General features: G+C 41.1%; 1 protein-coding gene across 5 annotated transcripts in view; it reads left to right on the forward strand.

The window, feature by feature from the left end:
* LIMCH1 (LIM and calponin homology domains 1) overlaps positions 1 to 20927 on the forward strand; it is a 175253-nt gene that overhangs the window by 130471 nt on the left and 23855 nt on the right. For 4 of the 5 annotated variants that reach the window (XM_041462275.1, XM_041478898.1, XM_041487230.1 and 1 more), the window contains 5 exons: positions 3531 to 3657; positions 6436 to 6590; positions 6779 to 7178; positions 10483 to 10704; positions 20152 to 20245. In XM_041462275.1, the coding sequence (XP_041318209.1) occupies positions 3531 to 3657; positions 6436 to 6590; positions 6779 to 7178; positions 10483 to 10704; positions 20152 to 20245 (998 nt within the window). The remainder of the gene's footprint in view (positions 1 to 3530; positions 3658 to 6435; positions 6591 to 6778; positions 7179 to 10482; positions 10705 to 20151; positions 20246 to 20927) is intronic. The other variant, XM_041470573.1, reaches the window with a different exon arrangement.

A 20927-nucleotide genomic window follows, 5' to 3' on the forward strand; every position in this document is an offset into this window, starting at 1 on the left:
TTCATCTGTGTATGTCTGTATTAAATGCAATAATGAGGGAAGGTACATGAAGATGCCTTCAAAGAGGCGTTGCAATGGTCTTGGTGGTATAACATGAGAGTAGCAAAGATCAGTATATCATATTGCTTATTCCATACTGATTATTATTTTATTTTAAAAGGCAAAACAATTAATATTCAAGCCTCATTGTCATCCTTTCCAAATGTGCTACAGTTTACAGAGCAACTATTTTCCTATACTGTCTTTTAAGTTTTTGTAAAAGTAAGACTGTGTTTTCCTTTCTGAAGACAAAGCATTTATGAAGACTCTAATAAGACTTGGCTCTCAAGTAGGAAAAATAAATTGAACTGGCATTTAAAATACTTTTTAAAGTTTGTCAAGTCCCCATGGAAAACTGTAACTTGAAATCAGTCTTAGACTAGATGCTCTTTATTCCAGCAGCAAAACTGAGGACTCTCTTATTAGACTGTCAAAGTTCCCTTCACTAGTTAGAGGAAGACTAGATATTGTCTTCAGCCCTGATCTGTCTCAGGGTCCAGAAGAGGCAATACTTAGTGTGTTGCTGCTGACAAGGCCCATTCCCATCTCCCAGAGAGAGAGAATTCTGGTGGTACCATGATAGTCCAACGTGAGTTTAGGCTCATAATGAGCCGAGATTTTTGAGTATTTCTTTACTAGTCTGATTTTGAGCCAGTCTGTCCCTTTTTTATGTTTATGTTTTTTATGTTTTATTGGAGTTTCTTAAGTCTTAATATGACTGTAAAATGGTAATGCAGCCACATAATAAATGCCTTACATAAGGATTGTTAACATATTCTCATAAGAAGGTTTTTTACCTTATCTCTCATTTTTAAATTAATTAATCTGAACATTGAAGTACTTCAGATTTCTTTTTTAATTCAAAATTTATTTAGACTTGTTAAAAAAAGAAATTGTTGCATGATATCACTGACAGCAACAACTGTAATTTGTGATAATAAAGCAGTGTAGCTTGAAAATCCCAACATCCCAAATACACTGTCAGTCTGCACAGTGCTTTTTCCCAGATCATTGTCAGAACGGCAGGTCTGTTACACTGGTCAGCAGAAAGGCCTCTTGCCTAACTCAGGACAGAGTTAGTATACAATCTCTGGAGCTGTGCTAATGGCAGAAAGTCAATGAACTTGAATTTGGTCCAGTTACATATTCCCTGTCTACTTGTGTGCTATGTGCCTGCTGGCCCAACATGTGGTTGAAGGGAGAAGTAAATCTAGTTCTGTTCATGGAGGTGTTAGTGATTGTCTGGAGTCATTTGTAGATTGTACAAGACAGAAATAGGATGCAATTATGTGGGACTCATAGTGAAAAGTGTCTTTGGATAGAAGCTCAGAGTTTTGGCCTCTTAGATTATTTTCTAAGGATGAAATTGTCAGAGAGAGAAGTTGGTGTAGACCTTACAGTTGGCCTTGTCCACATACTCAGGAAAGGGGTTTTTTCCTCTTAGTGGTTACTACATGTTGGCCAGAGTGGAGCACAGTGCTTTGAGGTGGAACTCCTTCAGACTGCTGTCTTGGGAAGATACTGTTGTGGAAGAACCTGTTGCTGCAGAGTTGAAGTTTGAACCCACCCAGTTGCTTATCCATGACAATGAAGGCCCAGCAGCTGGAGGTGACTGCTGGAGTAGGAGGTGCATCTGGGGTTGTAGTGTATAGTTTGACTCCTGGCCAAGGCTAAAGCCTTTTCCAGAGAACTTTTCTTACTGCATTGTTAATAGTTATAAAACCTGTTGCTGTCTTTGTGCACCCTGTGAGATCTGCATGAAATCAGGGAACATATATTAGACTTAAATTAGGAAATCCAGGTATTCCTGCTAGAAAAACAAAATGCTTCCATCCCAAATGGTGGAGAGTGTGTACTCATGCACTATACTAGGACCAGTAACCACCATTTCAAATCTTACCTTTTCTCCTACTGCATGTGAATGAAAAATTTTTTGACATGAGGAAAGAGTACAAGAGAAGAGCTACACAAGTAGCTACCCAGTAGGCACAAGGTATCAAATACTGAACACTAAAGGCATTCTTAGTGTGAGTTTCAAAAGCTCTTAAACTGGAATAAACCCTATAAGAGTGACCTTATTGCAAGTTCTGCATCTCCCAACCTACCTCACCAGTCTGCCAAATATGACTGATGTTTAAGTTTTAAAAAACAGCACTTGCCATTTCTTTAGGTTTTGTTATTTAGGAATGTTCTAATCCAATCCTGGACAATGCAACTGTTAAACTACCCACAATTAGTGTAAACGACCCAAATTAGTGTAACCCTCAGCACTCTGTTTAAGGGGTGAAGCACAGTAATATGTTAACTTCACTGTTCATCCTTAAAGGCAATAGGATGTTTATTCTGTCCTTCATTTCTGAGTAAATACCTACTTAGCAGGATGGAATCTGTGCATGTCCTTTTCCATACACTGTCCAGACCTTTCAAGTGTTTTCTTGAGAGTGGCATTCCCGTCTTTGCTTGCCTGAATACAAATGCTGGCTCATAAATATATGCACAGCTTTCCGTGAGTATTCACTTTGAATACTGTGGACACAGTTGCCGACAATTTTATCTTCATTGGGTGCTTCTCCTGCTAGTTGGTTCATTGGCTCACGTAAAGCTGCAGGTGATCATTTGAGGACTGCTGTGAAATCACTTCATGTGGAACTGCATGGCTTTCTTTTAAGTTTTTTGTTTTTTTTTTTTTTTTTGCTTTGAATGGCACAACTGAGGTCATGTTTTACTAATAATAGGTAGTAGAGGTGGAGTAGTAAGCATGTTATCTTTGTGTGAAAATCTTTATATAATATAAAGAGATGTATAACGTCAAACCATAACCTTTTTTCCCCTTTAGCTCTCTAAAGGCCAAAGACATAAATAGAAAAAAACTTTTTTTTTTCTTTTTTTTTGTCCTGGACGTCATATTTTCCTTGTTAGGTTAGCTGTATTAATAAGTTGGTGCTGGTAGCATTGGATTTCTTCAAGGCATAGAGGGGAGGAAAGGGGATAAAAGAAAGTACCATGCAGTTTGAACTGATTGTACTTTTCTGAGTTTGTAGCAATAGCATTTAGCTGGCTATGCTGCCCCTGATGTACTTCTCAAGACTTCTTTTACCCTGAAATGGAAAATTCTGTCTGTGGTGTTAATCAAAGTGATCTTGAAAACCCATTGGGCACAAATCTTCAGAAAGCAAAATGTTCTGAACGATAGAATTACTTTAATAAGAGCTGTTGATGGAAGTGTAAAGTCAGCAGTGTTTCTTAGTGAGTTATAAAGTTGTAGTTGACTAACAAAATGGGAAGTTGAGGAATGTAATGCCTGAAGTACTGTGTGGGAGCCATAGGGATGCTAACAAGCCCAACTTGAGGACTGCTGCTTTTGGAAGCTTTGTAACAGAGCAGGTGTCTGATTCTGCTGTAGCACCCTCATGTGGTTTCAGCTCTTACAAGCTGAAGGAGTATAAGCCTCTAAATAAGACTGGGCCTGTTGTTATTTTTCCCTTGTTTAGGAGTATGAGTATGTTTGACATGAGATGTGAAGAAGACGCTGTGGCTCAACCTCACAGCAAAGCTCGCCATGAGAAGCTGCAGAATATACACAACCAGCTGAAAGAGGACGAGACCAGGTGGCAAGATGTGAGTATACAACATTCAACATTGTCTGCAGTGCTGGCAGGCACTGAGGTCAGACAGCTAGGCAAAAACAGGACAACCTGCTAAATCTGCACTTGCTGTCAAGTGCTTAAAATAATAAGGAGAGCTTTTTTTTTCCCCTCAGTGGATTGTTGCTAACCATAGAAGTTCATAATTTATTGTAAATCGAATACAAGATCTTCCAGTCCCTCTGCCTGTTCACCAGGCATTTTGATTTAAAAAACAAATGTAAAGAAACTGTGATTAGGTAAAAAATTGAAGGAACAACTTTGAACTGCTGACTTCTTTAACTTTTCTAATCAGTCAGTGTCCAAAGTGACAAAATACAAGACTTAAGTAGGACAGGGAATAAATAGATTGGCCTTTTCTTTAATAAATTAGTGTAGATACAGAAGATGTTAATGTTTTCCATCTTGTCCAAGCAAACAAATACCACTTCATGTTAGCTATACCCTGCTTGGTTTACAAGGCCTTTCCAAACCCTCTTTCCTTGATGTGTTTTGTTAAGCTGTCCAAATATTTGGTATTGTCTACAGCAAATTAGCAAAGACAGAAAAACATGATCTGCAGGTAAGTTAGTATAAGAAGTTTAAGTTTCAATTCTGCTCATTCCTAAAGACTGATTTTAAATAAGGAATTTGGGATATATTTTAATTTTAAAAAACCCCAAAACACAATAAAACACATCTCTTCAAGTATGGTAGTTTCTCATTATAAGGAAAGCTTCTGTGAAACACCTCAGAGAGGTTTTTGGTAGAAAATTTAAGGAAAAGTTAAAAACAAGTTGTATATACAGCTAAGAAGTGACTTTTTATAGTAGAACAATGAAGGACTTCAGCTAAAAGGTCCTTATGTGTGGGAAGCCATAATTTCCCAGCAGAGATAAGAATAAATCCAGAGGCATTCAAGAAGTTTGAGAACTCTGCTGTTGAATTGAAAATCCTCTGAGCTAAAGTTCTTGCATTTTTCAGGCCCTCAACACCTTCTACCATGAACTAAAAGTTCTGAAGAAGTACTGAAAAGGCCCTTATTAGAATGTCCTTGGCATTCTGAGGGCTTTATAGAGACATGTGTCATGCTCTGATAGTTTAGATGCCCATGCTATGAATTTGCCAACAATTAACTGTTTCATGGGTTTGTAAAATTATTGTTATTCTGAAGCACCAGAACTGGAAAATATAAACATGTCTGGTTTTTAATTATGAAAAGAGAAGGAAGGCTTATGCTAGAAAATTTGCTAATGAAAAACTAATTTTCAAACAATAGACATCAGTGGAAGTAGCTGAATAAAGAAATACTTTGGTACTTCAATGAGAATAATTAGTAACTGAGGAAAATGATAGGCCTACGTTTCATAAAGGGGATTATAGACTGATATATGTAGGTCATGTGAAGAAGTACTTTAATGAACATTCCCTTAAGTGTAACATCAATAATTTGTGGTTTTAAGCTAAATTAAAAGTGACAATGTTTTTTTCTGGTTTTAATAAAATAAGTTATGCTTGCAGTACCTTCTGCTGTTTACCAATAAAAATGCAGTTAAAATATTTGGGAAACCATGTAATTAATGAAATAGCTCCTGAATTGAGTATGTGTTATGAATATCTGGGTTTTATTAAAACCAAAAATTGTTAGAGTGCACAAAATGTAATCTGTATACCAGTCTCCTGATGTGGAAAAGTTAATGACAAATGTTCCCTTCCAGTTTCCTAGGAAGTTATTTTTCTTTGCAGAAGTTCTGCAGTGCTTACTTTTTACATGTAAAATTTTGTTCTTTTGCTAGTTGTCTGAAAAGAAATTTTACAGTTTAGAAAACTTCTTTGCTGTAACACTTGTACTGTGAAAAAGATCTTGCTTCTGTATCCTCCAGGATTTGTAAATTCATAAAGGATTCAAGACATCACAGGGGCCCATAACAGGTACCTCCTGTGACTCTCTGGTTTAGTATCAGACTAGTTTTTCAGAAAAGGCAGAGAACCAGATTCAATCAATCTTCTGCACAATTTCAGGCAGGCAGATTCCAAAAAGACTGAGATGGTTACTTCAACAAGGACATCTCTATATAGCTGGATACAAACCATAGGCTTCTTACTGTATCATCCCTCACACCAGCCAGATACGAGCCTCATCACTCCCTAATCTCTATTGCTCACATCTGGATCCAAAATAGTGCAGGGTGGCCATGATGAAGAATTTAAATTTGGATGCTGCACTGGACTTTTCTATCAAAAAACCCAACATCATGGGTCAGCCATATTTGCATGTAGCTGACTGATAGCATGGGCAAAGTATGGAACTATAAGCTCTCCAAGGCCAACAGTGCAGCTATAGCTCATGGTGAAACAACATCCATTCTTCTAATGAACCCCTGCTTCCCATATGTCTGATTATTAAAATTCTCCACCAAACATAATGTATTTACTTAATCTTCCTGGCGAATTGAATTTTGTCCCTAGTGTTGGCCCAAGTGAAAATGAGTGTCCTGACTGGTCCTTTTAGGCCAAATTTCCTGCCAAAAGCAAAGTAAGCAGTGAAGCTATGAAATCTTTACTGTATCCTTCTATCAGCAGAAAATTCAGACAACATCTTCATTTATGATCTCCTTTTGTCATTGAAATGAACAGTGCTGCCTGCAGGAGATGGGAGCCTAGTCCACAGGCAAGAACAAGTATTGCAACCAGCTGGTTGGGTTCATTGTTACCTGTGGCCACTTTTTAGTTATTTGCAACTCTGCATTCAGATGTCTTCCTTCTTTCACAGGACCTGGCTCGGTGGAAGAGTCGTCGAAGGAGTGCTTCACAGGATTTGATTAAAAAGGAAGCTGAGAGAAAGAAAATGGAAAGGTTATTGGCTGGAGATGGAACAAATGAGCGCAGGAAAAGCATCAAAACCTACCGAGAAATCGTGGAGGAGAAGTACGTTGTTTTAGTGGAGTGTAGTGGCATGTCTGAAAATGCTGTGTGCTCCATAGGTGATAGGTAACTGTGGGCAGCCATGCCTGCAGACCTGAGCGAGGGAGAGGGAGGATGTTGATGGAGCAGAGGAAATGGCTGTGATTTCCAGTGTTAATGTGATGGTTTCTCTTGTGTTGTCTTCCTTGCAGAGAGAGAAGGGAGCGGGAGCTTCATGAGGCATACAAGAATGCAAAGACACAGGAGGAGGCTGAGAGCATCCTCCAGCAGTACACTGAAAGATTCACTATCAGTGAAGCTGTCCTTGAGCGTTTGCAGATGCCAAAAATTCTAGAAAGAAGCCATTCAGTGGAACCAAATTCCCCACTGAAAGACCCAAATCCTCTGAGATATTTAAGGCAACAGTCACTTCCTGCTCCAAAATTCACTGCCACAATTGAAGCAACCATTGTTCCCACCACTGAACTAGAGCCCAGCAGTTCAACAGGACGCACATCTCCCAGCAAAAGTATCTCCAAGGCTGTGCCTATGCTGACACCCAAGCCTTATTCACAACCCAAAAATACACAGGAAGTTCTAAAGAACTTTAAGGTAGGATACATCACATGCCCCAAAGTCAACCAGGAGGCAAAGAGATCGTGATTGAGTCATCTGAACATATAAATGTTTAATGCAATTACGTAGAAAATGGTGGCAGCATTCTGATATTATAAAATTCAGCTTCGTGCTCTGTGCGGCTTCTGATTTAATGGTTTCTTCATGTTTACCAGCTTTCTTAGAATCTTGACCTCTTCAGACTGAAATATTTGCACTGAACATTTTAACTCAGGCTAAATTTGATTGGAAAAAGGGGGAATTTAAGAAAAAAGCAAGGTGTTTCCTCAAAAAGTTTTTAGAAAAGAGTATGTGGTCATGTTTTTTGGTTTTGAGCAAAATGGAAGGTGCAGAGAGTGTGGAGGCCCTGATTTTTGAAGCAAGACCTGAACTGACTTTTGTGTCAGGGGTCTGATTTTTGGTGTACCCAAACAATTTTGGTGTACCCAAACAATTTTGGTGTACTCCTTCAGAGCCGAGAGCCAGCTTGCCCAAAGATATGCTGTCTTAAACATGCTTCTCATCAAGGATGAGTGGGAAAATCTGCTTCAGAGGCATAAAGAGAGGATTTAGCTTGTGCATGGAGGTTTAGTGAAGCAGGTTGGTTCTGGGGTAGCAGAGTAACTGGAAATTGATGGTGAGAGAGGGAGAGTGGCTCCATTGGGTCGCAAGAACCGTGAGAAGACTATGAGAGTAAGAAAACTTGGATGAAAGCAGTGCTGCTGGGAATAAGTCAGCTATGATTTGTGGGAGAAGAATAAGAAACAGTATTCTAAAACCAGAATATGAAATCTGATGAGTGTATCTTTTGACTGGGTGGTTGTGGAGAATGAGAGTAAGATACTGAACTAATGATGGAAAAAGCAAAAAACTGGGATGTATTAAAAAGAACAGACCAGAATAAGTCAAGTTTGAAAACATCTGCTGTTCACAGTGCCTGTACCAAAATTGGAGCTTACCCAAGTCTCATAGTAGTCATGTTGTGAACAGCATGAATGAATCCTACTGGCATGGATGCCCCCCGTCTCTAGTGTTTGTGTTCCCTTCTGTCTGCCATTGCACATACTTTGCAAGTGGCATTCAAGGGTCCCTGAAGGCCTGCTGATATCCCAGTAGCACTGCTTCTAAGTATGTTGAGGTTGTTTACTTTCTAAAAAATAAGTCAGCTCTTTGTAGCTAGTGAAAAAAGTATGCTGTGATGTATAATTTATTGAAGTCTGTCCCAGCTCCTGTGGAAACCACACTCCACCATGTTTCCTAGTTGAAACAAGAAACTGATAATTCCTGTTTCTCCTATACCCTGGTTGGTATGCCCTGAGTTTACTTTTTAGATATCAGTGAATCATGGATCTTTGTTTTTTTTTCTGATCCTTGCTACTTTTTTCATCAGGGGACCAAGATATGTATGTATATCATCATAATGTTATTGCATATATAATTCACATATGTGGGAAGAAACTCATGAAGGCTCCTATGCCCCATGAGCCACCAAAAAAAAATGTTTGAATCTTGTTCACGTGATGTGAAAAAATGTGATTTGTCTCAGTAGGAATTATTCCCTAGCACATGTAGTTGTTGCATTATTTTCCCTTGAAACACCAGTCTGTCAATGATTCTTGGCTCTGGTGACAATGTGTTGACTTCCTCCAGATCAGAAGGAAAGGAGTATGTTTGTTTAACTCTTCAGCCAGGGCATCTGTCCTGTTCATCCAAACATTTGGTTTTCCTCGTTAATATAAATAGAGAAATGCCTTAGTCTAAACAGAGACACTGAAATGGATGGTGCAGCCTGCCAGTGTTTTCCTGGACTTTTTATTTTTGAGATCTTTCATAACCTGGCTCTCTAGCAGATAATCCAGCACACAGTTCCAGAAGACTTGGGGCTCACACTTGTGTTTGGAAATAAACCCTAAGAGAGGTACTGTGTTAAGTGGATGATGTCAGTGTAGAAAGGGAGGGAACATTTTCATCTGAAAAACACTCAGAAGGAGTGAAACAGGTGGTGGAGCTGATTGTGCAAGGGCTAACTGCCTCCACCTTCCTGCACATCTGGCAGAGCTAAGGATGGCTCAGAGATGGCCTCTTAGTTAATCATGTTTATAAAGAACAAGCCTCTGGATGCACATGTACGAGAAGTCAATGGAAGGAGTTTGCCCTCAGCCTGCTTCTGATTATATATACTAAGCTGGAGTGCCACTCTTGAGGTATCCAAGCTGTTCACTCAATAAATAAGGAAGAACCTCTGTGCACAGAGTAGCAAAGCCCTCCTTACTCCTCCTTATGCCTGCTGACAAGCCTGTAAACATTTGTGCTGTGGCCAGGTAGGAGCACAGGAGCAATGTGGTGGTACGAGACACGGTCCTTTCCTGGTCTCTCTCCATCTGGGCCCACTTAAGGTGAATGGCTAGCGAGTTCTTTGTAGCAAGACTTCTCCTATATGCTTCTACAAAGAGCTCTTCAAACTGAAGGGAGTCTTTACATGCCACCTCCATTCAGAAATCCAGTGTAAAAGTGCCAAGAAGTTGTATCAATTCAGAGGAAGAAGCCAAAACATATTTTGTGCTTTCATCTTTGCTTAAAAGTTCCTTAGCAGGAATATATGGCCACAAAGGAGCTGGCTTGACCCTGAGAAAAAGGTAGTTAAACTGTTTCGACACTCTCATTTTCAAGGAGATTGAGTAAATTAATTTTTTAGGAAAGCACCTATCTATTTGACTGCCTTATGGAGAGGGTGGAATGGCTAGTTTCATTTGCTGGTGCCTTGATTCCCTGTTATGAACAATAAAGAAACAAGCAGATGAACTCTGCTGCTCCTGTCCCTTCAAAGTTCACATGGCAGTGCTTCAAAAAAGTACAGACTGCTAATACTGTGGTGAGGTCATTGAGGTACATAAACAGTTCATCAGCATAATTAGTCCTGGAGAACCTGCTTAGCCCTTGCATAAGGCAGTGTAAAACCCAGCAGTTTTGGTCTAAATTTAACATAAAAATTGATTTTTTTAAGCATCCTTTGATCTGTGATGCCCACAAAGGGTGTCTGTATGTTACTGGGAGAACGGAATGTGGGAAACCAGGAAATCCAGAAAAATTATTTCCTTGTGCCTGTATTTTGTTTATGAGCCCTTTAGGGTCACAGGGTCTTCTTCTGTTTTGGCCTGTTGAATGAGATATGTGCTTGGCTTCATCCCTCACTGATAACACAGACTGTGTTAATGATTGTAGTATCATGTTGAATTCCTAATTTCCTAAATTCCTTTGAATGCTACTTGTCTCAGCATATTTATTTAACTGTATTCTGCAGGTAGATGGAAAAGTCAGCATGAATGGAGAAAATGTCAATGGCACGGAAGAAAAGGATAAAGAATGTACAACAGTAATATTTACTCCTTCACCAACCAGATCTCTGAAATTTGATGGAGTAGCCAGAGGGGACAAGTCCCCGGCAGAGTTGAAGAAGGAACCCCCAAGTGTTGAGCTCAGTTTACAGAGGCCTGCCACTCAGAGTGTGCACAAAGAGCCAACAGTAAGACCAACACGAACAAACCAGCCTTACTTTCTGTGCCAATTTTCTGTCTCATGATGTGTTTAATCACTAACTAATGATACCCGAGTGCCTCTGTTTGCCTTATTGCAAAAGGGTGTGCCCAGACCAGGAAAAACTATAAACAAAACCCCAAGTCCTTTGTAAATTAAAGGCTTCTTCCTTTTGTATGTGGGTAGAGAAATAGGAGGGTAAATTTTAAAAAACTTTTTGCAGCCACTGGGGATTTTGGAGGGATTTTTTTTTTGTCTTTTTCGTTTTTGTTGTTGTTTTGGGGTTTTTTTCCAGATGCCATGCAGCTGATAAGCATGCTTTAAATGTGCTGGGCCAGGGAGAAATTGATTCAGTGTCCCAGCCGTTGTGCAGGTTTATTCAGCGCTTCTTCTAATGTAAGCTGATTAGATCAGCAACATAATTGGACTGTGTGAGCCATTATAATTAGTCTCAGTTTTCAAAAGAGGATGTGGATGTGCTGGCAGTTTTGAACATTTGGTTTTCATTCCCCTCTCAGAAACATTAGAAAAGGGGATAAGCTATTGAAATGCTCAGAGGGGCCAACATGCTTCTTAACTGTCTTATCAGAGAAACAAATTAATTTTACCTTTTCATCTATCTCTCCCCCTCTTCCCCAGAGAAAAAGGCAGGAGTAAAATTAGAGCATATCACAGCAGGCATCTAGATGCTACAAAACTGTAATGAAAGTAGATAGTAAAAACAAAACAAGAAATTAGGAGAGGATTGAAAAGAGAGCATGTGAAAGGCTGCAAGCAAGAGACAGCAGAGGGAATTCTCACCATTTTTTCCTGTGTAACAACAAAGAGAATTGGAGATGTGGTGCGAGTTGGAGTATGGTAATTTTTTCTTTCATCTCTGATTTCATCCAAGCATTGGCCAGATGGATAACAGGGAGCAGTCAGAGATCTGTCCTGGGGCATGATGGCTCATTCATGAGAAAGGGTTTGTGTTTTACTCCCCTGCTTAATGCCAGTCTCTAGCGATGGACAACCAAATCATGGAGCCTGCAGCAATCATGGCAACTGGAATGTGTCATGAGCACAGACTTGATTCTGTCAGAGAGAGCTGGTATTGAGTCAAAAGTGAATGATTTGCAGGGAGGGCAGGGCTGAGGCTGCTCCTGTCACAACAGTTTGGCTGCGAGGGAAAAGCCAGGTAAGCATTGCATCTGATACAGAAGAGCAGGTGATGGGAGTGTTTGGAGAATAAAGAACCTCAGCTTGCTGGAGATTAGAATTTCAATGACAATCAGAAAAGTAGCAAAGTGGAAATGTTAGTGTCTCCTTTTTTAGGAATTTCAGGCCTAGTTAGAGTTATGAGGAGTCTCAGCAGCAGAAGTCACTGTTAGTTCTTGAGTGTGCTTGTATCTGTTTGATGTCCTATCATCCTCCCCTTTCTACAGCTTTGAGGATGATATGGCCAGCTGAATGCAAATTTTTCTGTGTCTAGTTTCTCCTTCCAATTCTTAGCTCTTGTGGTGATACTGGCAAAGGAGGCAGAAGAGTTTGACTCAGATTCCTTGTGACTCTTGACATTTACAGAATAGCTCCTGGTTTGTCAGCTTGAATGCACTTAATGATGAAGCCTACAAGAGAGAATGACTGTGCACCAAAATGGTGCTAGTGACAGAGTGTCTGTGCTCTAACTACAAATTTTATATCACTAGCCTCACAATTCCATCAACAATGTGATTGGGTAGTGCAAATCATTGTAATTACTCCTGGCACTTCAGCTTCAAGCAAAGGTATGTGTGTTACATGTGTCAAGGACAGAGGAAGGAGAGCAGATAGCTTTGAGGGGGACCTTCCATGGGAAAACAGGTGGAATGTACTGAATGTGATGAGAGAGAAGACAAGAAGATTTGCCTGTCACTGGAAGAGAATTTACCAGCCTTAAATAAGATTTCAGGTTCTGTTTCTTCTGGAAGTTTACTTCTCTTTTCCCAAATGCTTCTTTTTAATATTACAGGTCTCCATGCCTCATACTAAGGCATGGGCAGTAACTTAGCTATTGAGCATACAGGAGAGCCTTGGTTTGTTGATGGAAAGGGCTTAGATGCAAGGTTACAGAGATGGGACAGGGTACTGATGTTTGGCTTCTCCACTGTGGGTCTTGGGACACAGACAAGCACTGCTATAGACACCTTGGTATGGATGTGATTGGTCTGGGGCCTTATTTGAAAGAACTGGGCAGCTACGCTGGACTCACTTCACTCAGCCCTCTCCCTGTACTTATTTTGCTTCAGACTTTGGACAACTAAGACGATGTCAGCCTCATCTGCAGATCCTGAAAGGCTAAATGATATAACCCCTCCTAGGAAGGTTGGGAATCCAGATTAGGAAGTATAAGATCCTTCTGGGCTTGTTCCACTTCCCATAAAATGAGACTTCTTGATCAGTAGGATGCTGCATCTACCTGTCACTGTCAGCATTCCAGAAGGGAAAAAGAGGTGTGATGTTTGCTCCAGGAATGGGACTTCCAAGCTACATATTCTTAGAAGTAAGGAAGCCTTCTGAAAGCCTCCACTATCACCTCCCACAAGGAGAAAACAGGGCTGTAGGTTTTATCTGATGCTTAACCCTTCTGACATTCCAGAAGAGGAGGAGAAAATGACAGAAACAAGCATAGAAAAGCAGCTGAGATGAAGAAGAGCTGTCTAGAGTGGAAGAAATTACTGAAGCTCTTTTGCCTTGAGAAGACTTCTACAAATTAAGCATATTTTCAAAGCCATTTCTAAACCTGCTTTCACTGTGCTTATTTGTATATTTTATATTTCAGTTCTTGTTAGCTGTGTCCTTCCCAGGCTTTAAATAAGATTCACAGGCAATAGTTCTGTTAAGAAGTTATGAGTCAGAGATTTGTTTTTTCCCTATCTAGTTGCTGGTAGATTTGAGTTGGTTTTGTGTTTTATTCATTAATTTTCTACGCCAGGTCTCTTCTGTGAAATATATATTTCTTTTCATATACACCTTACCTATGGCACTCCTGTCCGCTCCTTCTGATTCTCTTCCTGTTCTTTACGTGCTCCTTCCTCCTCCTCCATCCCTCATAGGGCTGCTCCCCTGCTGTTTCTGTTCATTTGTCAAACGGATGAGTTCTGTCTTCTCTCAGCCTAGCAGGCTTCCCTTTGAAGTCCCTTCTGTAGTCCTAGTTTGAATCTGTCTGACTGCCCTCAGGCATTGTCTGCAACAGGGGAAGATGCAATGCAACTGTACTCCAACAGTGCTTTTGGCCTGAAGTTTATTTAAGTTGCACCACTTAAAACACTAATACTGTTGAGGCTCTTGAGGAGCTAGGGAAGTGCAGAGATCATTTCCTGTGGGTGAGACCTCAGTGTCAGTTGTCTTTTTGAGAAGAGAAGGACTCCATCTATATGTGAATCAAATAATGTTTGGCAACCAGAGATTGACTGGGAGACATACATCCTGCCTAAATCTACTATGAAATGAGATGCAAAATCTGCAGCAGGTGGGCAGAACAGTAAAGAAAAATATTATCAAAAAATTTACTTATATCTCTAGAGTATAGGTAGAGTATTAGGTAGAGTATAGGTAGTGTTTAAGTGATTTTACAAGACTTACCTTTGCTTAAAGCAGCTTATGAAATTTTGCCTGTGATTAAAGGCTAAAAAGGATAAACTTGACCTACAAACAGGAGGAAAATGGTGTTTGTGGAGCAATGTGGTGCTAAGAGGGGTGGTAGGTAAAGCATACCTATACCTCTCAATGCAGCTGGAAAAACTGGGACACAAGCCCAAAGACTGATCAATCATGGCAATACCAGCAACAATGTGAAAATCATCTCCTCATCCTGGTCCTACCTGTCAGCCATTTAGGCTGTGTTTTCTTCCCATTTTACAGAATAGTGGTGGACACTACCAGTGCTGAGAAGTTTGTATCTGCTAGCTCTTTGAATCAGAAGTTGGCAAAGTAAATATTTTGTTTTAGAACAGTTGTGCAGATTTTAGTGTAGGGGAATTAATTTGTCAGTAAGTAAGTAACGTCACTTTATTTTAACCAGTCTTTATGCAAGCACGTAGAAATTGTTGGCTTCCTACAGCTCTAACTATAACTTTGCTCAGATCAACCAAAAAAAAAATAAATATAGGCAGCAACCTAAAAGAGATCAGGGTGAGGTGGTGGTGGGGAGAGACAGCTTTCTTTTAATTTCTCTCTAGCTAGCTTAAACTTGTCCATTTCTACTCACTGCATGCTTGGCAAAAAATGCACTTGTTTTCTATATCCAAGTAACACTCTCCTTCATGTGGAAAAATTCACTGATTGAACTGAGATTAAAGTACAAGCTTTCTTGTGGTTGAGGATTGTTGCCCAAGCTACAGGAGAGCAGGGCTGAAATCCTGGTTTGTACATATCCGGTAAGACAAGTCTTTGTTCTTTGATTCGTTATGAGATACACTCGTAGAGTAAGTCTGTCTGTTCCAGATTGACAGCTTTGCCTTGAACCACACATGAAAAGATGCACGGAGGGCTGGACTACCTGAAGGGAAAAAGGTGTAGGATGAGAAGTGAGAGCGGCAAAGCTTCAAAGCAGCTAGAAGGAAACTCTGCTCAGCAGGTTACGAACATAACATGCCTGTCTCCTGTCCTTCAGACAGCCATGTACTTTTCACTGTCTGTCAGTGAAAGAAGCTGATTTTACACCCCAGTTGAGCAGTAATAACTCTAATGACTATCAGGAATACTTCATACTTTCTTGCAACATTTTCAAGACTTCTCTGTCAGTTATTGATTGCCCAGATCTTTTGTTGTAAATAGCTGGCCTGAATATAGCATTATATAGCTGGCAGATGACTTAACCTGTTGAAGCAGTGTTTTGGCTGTAGTACTATATCTGGCATAGCATGCAAGAAACTAAGCTGTGGCAGCCCAAGGCTGTGCCATCATTACCACTCACATCAGCTGCCAGCATTAATTTTGATGAGGAAATCTTTGTAGAAAAAAATTTTTAGTCAGTGATATGTGTAGAATTCTAATCGCAGAAGTTTTGTGATTTGTCAGACAATTTCTACATGTGGCTATTGATGTTGCAACCACTTTCATTCCTGAATGTTTTTACGGAATTTAAATTGTAGTTTTAACCTGATTCTGTCTGATATCTCTGCATTCTCACTGGTTCTAGACAGCTTGTTTTGTGATGCTTTCATATAAAATACAATAACAATATATTGTATTTCACATGATTTTGTGTGCAAGCAGTGTTAACTGAGCTATATTTTGATTTAATTTACAAGAAGGATTAATAAAGTTCTACTGTAACTTCCTTTGGAGTTTGTATTCTTGTAGAAGTTGTGATACTTTGTGTGCTAGGTATTTCTGTTTATTGTGTTTTTAGGGTTTTATTAAGGGTGTAAAGTTCTGCCACAGCAGTAGCCAATATGGCCATTTCTGGCTTGCATGATCTTAATCAAAGAAATGCTTGGACTGATATCCTAGTTTATGTGATAAAAATCCTGTCTCTCACAAGCTGAACTAATTTATTTTCATGCCTAATAGGTGTTTGGTAACACTGTATGCTTGTGCTTGTGTCTTTGTTAAATGGATACTTCGTTTAGCAGAACACAGGTGTTGCTTTGTCCTCTGTACTGATGTGCTCATAACCACAACTGCCATCACAGTATTTAACTTTCCATCATTAATTAAGGCTAAGTCATAAATGGGGAAGCTTACTTTAACTCCTAGGCATCCAGATGCATGGGACAATCAAAACACCCATCCAAGTAGACAGCATTCTTCAGTATTTAGAAGTTTTAATAGGACAGTCTGGACACCAGGCTGGTGCGTGGGCAGAGATAATCACAGCCCCCCTGCACTGAGGTTTTCCATACTCCTCTTGAAGGCTTCATTGCCTGTGGTGGTGTTGTGTGACCTTCCCTCACAGGCACCTCAGCAGAGCCTGTGTTTGAATGGCTCTGCTGCCCTGCAGAAAGAGACCTCTGCCCCGACAGACACAAATGACAGAAGGATGCTGAGAGGTTACATCAGTCCTTCATCCCAAGGCGTGAGAGCTCCACCCAGAACTGATGCACCTCAGAAATGTCACTCACTAGGTTACCAAGTCTTTCAGTCAAAATACAGTCCTCTTAGGTGTAATGAAATGTTTGTACACCTTTTTTTATGTTCAGTGATAACATCATCATTTGATTACAAATATTTATGAAATGCGAAGCATGATAATCTGTGGTAGAAAAGATATTTTATCAATTGTATCAGTACCAGAATTTTCTTAAGTGTATCATATACCTATGGATAAAGTACTAGATAATACTACCTTAATTTGGTGTTATAAATAGAATTAAATTTAATGGAAATAAGAGAGTTCCCCAGTGAAGTTGACTTAATTTTTTTATAAATTAGTTATTAATCAGTTTTATATTTTTAGCTGTATGTCACTACTATTTAATTGCTCAGCAGAGGGAGGAGAAAAAGTCAAGTCTCGTGAGCAGGAACCGAACTTCTGCAGCATGCCATTGGAAAGTCAATTTTCCTGCAGCAAGTAGTAGCTCTTTTTTCTATAAATAACATTTATGTCTATACCTGATTCAGCCTCCTGGATATAGGTTATGGGTAGGTTTAGTTATTGTGCTTTTGCAGGACAGCTGCACGACAGCACTGTGTTTGGGTTCCTGAGGTAACTCCAGACCCAGAGGTGATACAGATGCATCATGTCTGTGCATCATGCATCCCTGCAGCATTCACTGAGCAACAGTGAATTTTAGCCCCTCTGAGAGGCCACAGTGGCTGTGCTCTTTCTCCAGCAGCAGCTGACATCAGCAATTGACTTTCTTGGTAGTTTAACACTTTTTGTATTGGCCCCGGGAATATAACCGTTCATAGCTTTAAAGCCTCTGAGGTTGAAATTAAAGTTGAATGTATTTATTTATTTGATTTTTCAATTTGGACAGTTCCTTTTTGAGAGTGAAGGGGTGAATTCCTCTGTTTTGCCAGAAATATTATCAAGGTAAATACCAGTAATTGAAATCTACAACAGTTTCTTTGGGAGGGCTTATGGTTTGGACCAGTGGGTGTGGAGCCTCTTGCTTTTCCATGAAACCTACCTTGTTTAAGGCAAATCCTGAGTTCTCAATAATAGCCATTTGTTTAGGTTTAACAGAGTTTTGTAGGTTGTAGAATGACAGAATAATTCAGGTTGTAGGTCTCTAGCTGAGTCTGCTGCTCAAAACAGGATCATACATGAGATCAGAACAGGTTGCTAAGGGCTTGATCATTCAAGACTTGAAAATCTCTGAGGACAGAGTTGGCACAACCTATCCAGCTAGCCTGTCCTCATGCAGAAAATAAATACTTATTTCTGCTTTAAGCAAGGTTGGGAAGGATTTCCTGTAGCTTCTCCCCTGACTGCTGTTGCATCAGGAGCCAGAACTGAGGCTGAAGGGGGAATTTTCTTTAGTTGCAGTAGAATTCTGCTGGGGCTTTTGTGATGAAACTCCCAGTGACACACCAGGCTGGCATCCAGATGAACTGGGGGACAGAGAGGTGGGTTATATCAAAGAAAAGAGCAACTAAGTGGCAAGAGATAAACCTCTGGGCCACAGGACTTGCAGTCTTTGGAGCATTTCTCTGGGGCTGTGTTTTAGCCTGTGCCTCATCTCCAGCGACCACTCCTGGGAGTGTGTGAGACTTGGAGGGAGAGGTCTGTGCTTTCCTCACTCTTGGTATAGATGCATTCCCTCATCTCCAGCGACCATCCCTCCTAGGAGTGTGTGAGACTTGGAGGGAGAGGTCTGTGCTTTCCTCACTCTTGGTATAGATGCATTCACAGGTGGACCCTCTTTCAGGAAAGTCCTGAAACTTTCCATGTTACCTTTTTGGAGACACTATTTCACTTTCTGCCTCATCCAGTTCAAGAACAGCTTTTAGGCAGGTGGGAGATGTGTCTCCATGTCTTGCCTGGGGTAGAGGCTGAGGGTGGCAGAGGTGAGGGTGCACTGGAAAGTGGTGGCAGTGACGAGGATGGCAGGCAGCCAGCCCCAGCAAGCGCTGCCGCCTCTAGAGACTTGTGGCTGTGATCTGGCGCCTGTCCTGCTGAGAGGTGGCAGCACAGCCCTTGGCAGCTGCGGGACGCTTCTCTTATTCCCAGCACTGCTGGCTGCCTGCTGGGCTTGCCTGGGTCACTGGCCCTGGCCATGACCCCACACCAGTCTGCACCTTTTCCTTGCAGGGCATCTTCCTAGACATGATCCTGCCCCTCTGGAGAGCGTGTCTCCCTCCAGAGAGGAGACAGGGCAGGGATTCACAAGCTTTGCCAGCAGTAAAGTTCCCTGGAGCTTTGTGGGGTGTCCACAGGTGTTGACATCCTGTTGGCATTGCCAGCAGATGTCTCCTGCAATGGAGCTGTGAGAGCCCAGGCTTGTTTTTCATGGGGCATGTTCAGATAAGGGGCCATAGGCTTATGTGGGCCTGCAGGGATAGGAAACAGGATCCATACATAAGGTGAGGATTAATTCCTGCCTGCAGAAAAGAGGAAATTTGATCAGATTTCCTCCTTTGCAGCTGTTAAGAAGATGGAGGAGTGGGAAGAGGACAGGAAAGAGAGTCTACAACAGGCTATTTCTGAAATATGTTACTTTTTATTTCAAAAATTAGTCTGCATTTTTTATTTTCCTCCATTGAATGTGCCATTTTTTAGATCTTGGATGCATTAGAAGCACAAGCTATCAGCAATGGCTATTAGCTTTGCTGCAGATTTTTCTTGGTTTGCCTTCTGGAAAAGCAGATATGTGGTGGAAGCTGCTGAATAGATCAGCTGAAGTGTTACCCTTGTTTTGACAGTGTAGTTTTAACTCTGCAACAGCCCTGTCCAGGTCAGGAAGCTTGCTTTTCAAAGGCATTTGAATTATTGGCTTGATACAGCCTCACCATATTTTTTCAGTCCTCTCTTAATAGTGTTTCAAGTATTTCATTACCTTTAATACAAACTCTGGCTTTTCCCTTCAGATAACAGATTGTTTAGACAACCGTGAAATAAAGGAAGTATTTCATTACTTTGCCACTTTCCAAACCCTAGTGTGTGCTATCTGTTCACTAATGCATACATTTGTGTGTTATTCTGGAAGGGGAAACTAGGGGTGAAATGTGTGCTTATCTCCAGCTAACACAATCCAAGATATCCTACAGTTTTAAAAGCTTGTAGGAGCTATTCCAAACCAACCACATTAATGGCTGATGATGAGGGATTTGAAAAGGAGATTAAAGCACAGCCATTCAATCCCAGAATGGGCACATATTGCTTTGAAACATTCTCCCCAACGCCCTGCTGAGCTCCACACTGATGTGGTTCCGACACACTACAAAGGAGCAGCAAGCACTGCCTTGAGGAACTAGCACATACTTTTATTTCCACTGTACTCACTCCATGCTGTGTTCCTCTCTCCAGGCCTCCCCAGTGGAACTGGATGGAGCTGACAGCCTGCAAGCCGAGCCCAGCCCCAGCAGTGTGACACCTGCCCCCCCGGAGTGCCCATCCCCAGGTGGGTGTGCTGCTGCCCTCACCCTGCCCTGCCTGTCCCCAGGTGGGTGTGCTGCTGCCCTCACCCTGCACTTGCCCTTCCTCACTTATGGGCCCGGGTTGAGGCACACTCTGTGGCAGGAATCTGCTAGGAGCATCGCCAGCAGCACCAACAGGACTCATTAGAAAATGCTGTAAATGTCAGTAATCTTAACATAAAATGAAGTTGTCTGCTGTCAGAACATTCACTGTAGCAGCCTCCCAAGGGATGTACTAGAGCCCCTGTGGCAGGAGGTTTTTCAGGTGCAGCTGGACAGGGTGCTAAAGAATCTCCTCTGGCTCCCCTTCCCACAAGAGGTGGGACTAGATGCTCTGTTGAGGTCCTTTCCAGCCTGGGCTGTTCTGTCTTTCTGTGGTTGAAATGACACACCTGAGTTGTCCACTTGTCCACCTGTGTGACTGAGAAGCCAGTGCCACAGCATGCTGTAACCAGAAAGCAGCAAGGGCAGAAGCTACCAGTCAGTAATAGTTTCTGGCACATTTTTTCCCCCTCAAGACACTAAGGAATGGGGACAAAGAGTAAGAACGGGCACTTCACTCCCCTAGGGGCTTTAAATGGACAGTATTGTGCAGACTTCTAATTTTCTGCCTTAAAGCCTTTATGCATGATTCCTAATCTGAGGAAAGGAATTTGCTGGTAGAAT

Source organism: Pyrgilauda ruficollis, unplaced genomic scaffold, assembly GCF_017590135.1.
Source record: "Pyrgilauda ruficollis isolate IOZ18807 unplaced genomic scaffold, ASM1759013v1 scaffold1, whole genome shotgun sequence".
NCBI lineage: Eukaryota > Metazoa > Chordata > Aves > Passeriformes > Passeridae > Pyrgilauda > Pyrgilauda ruficollis.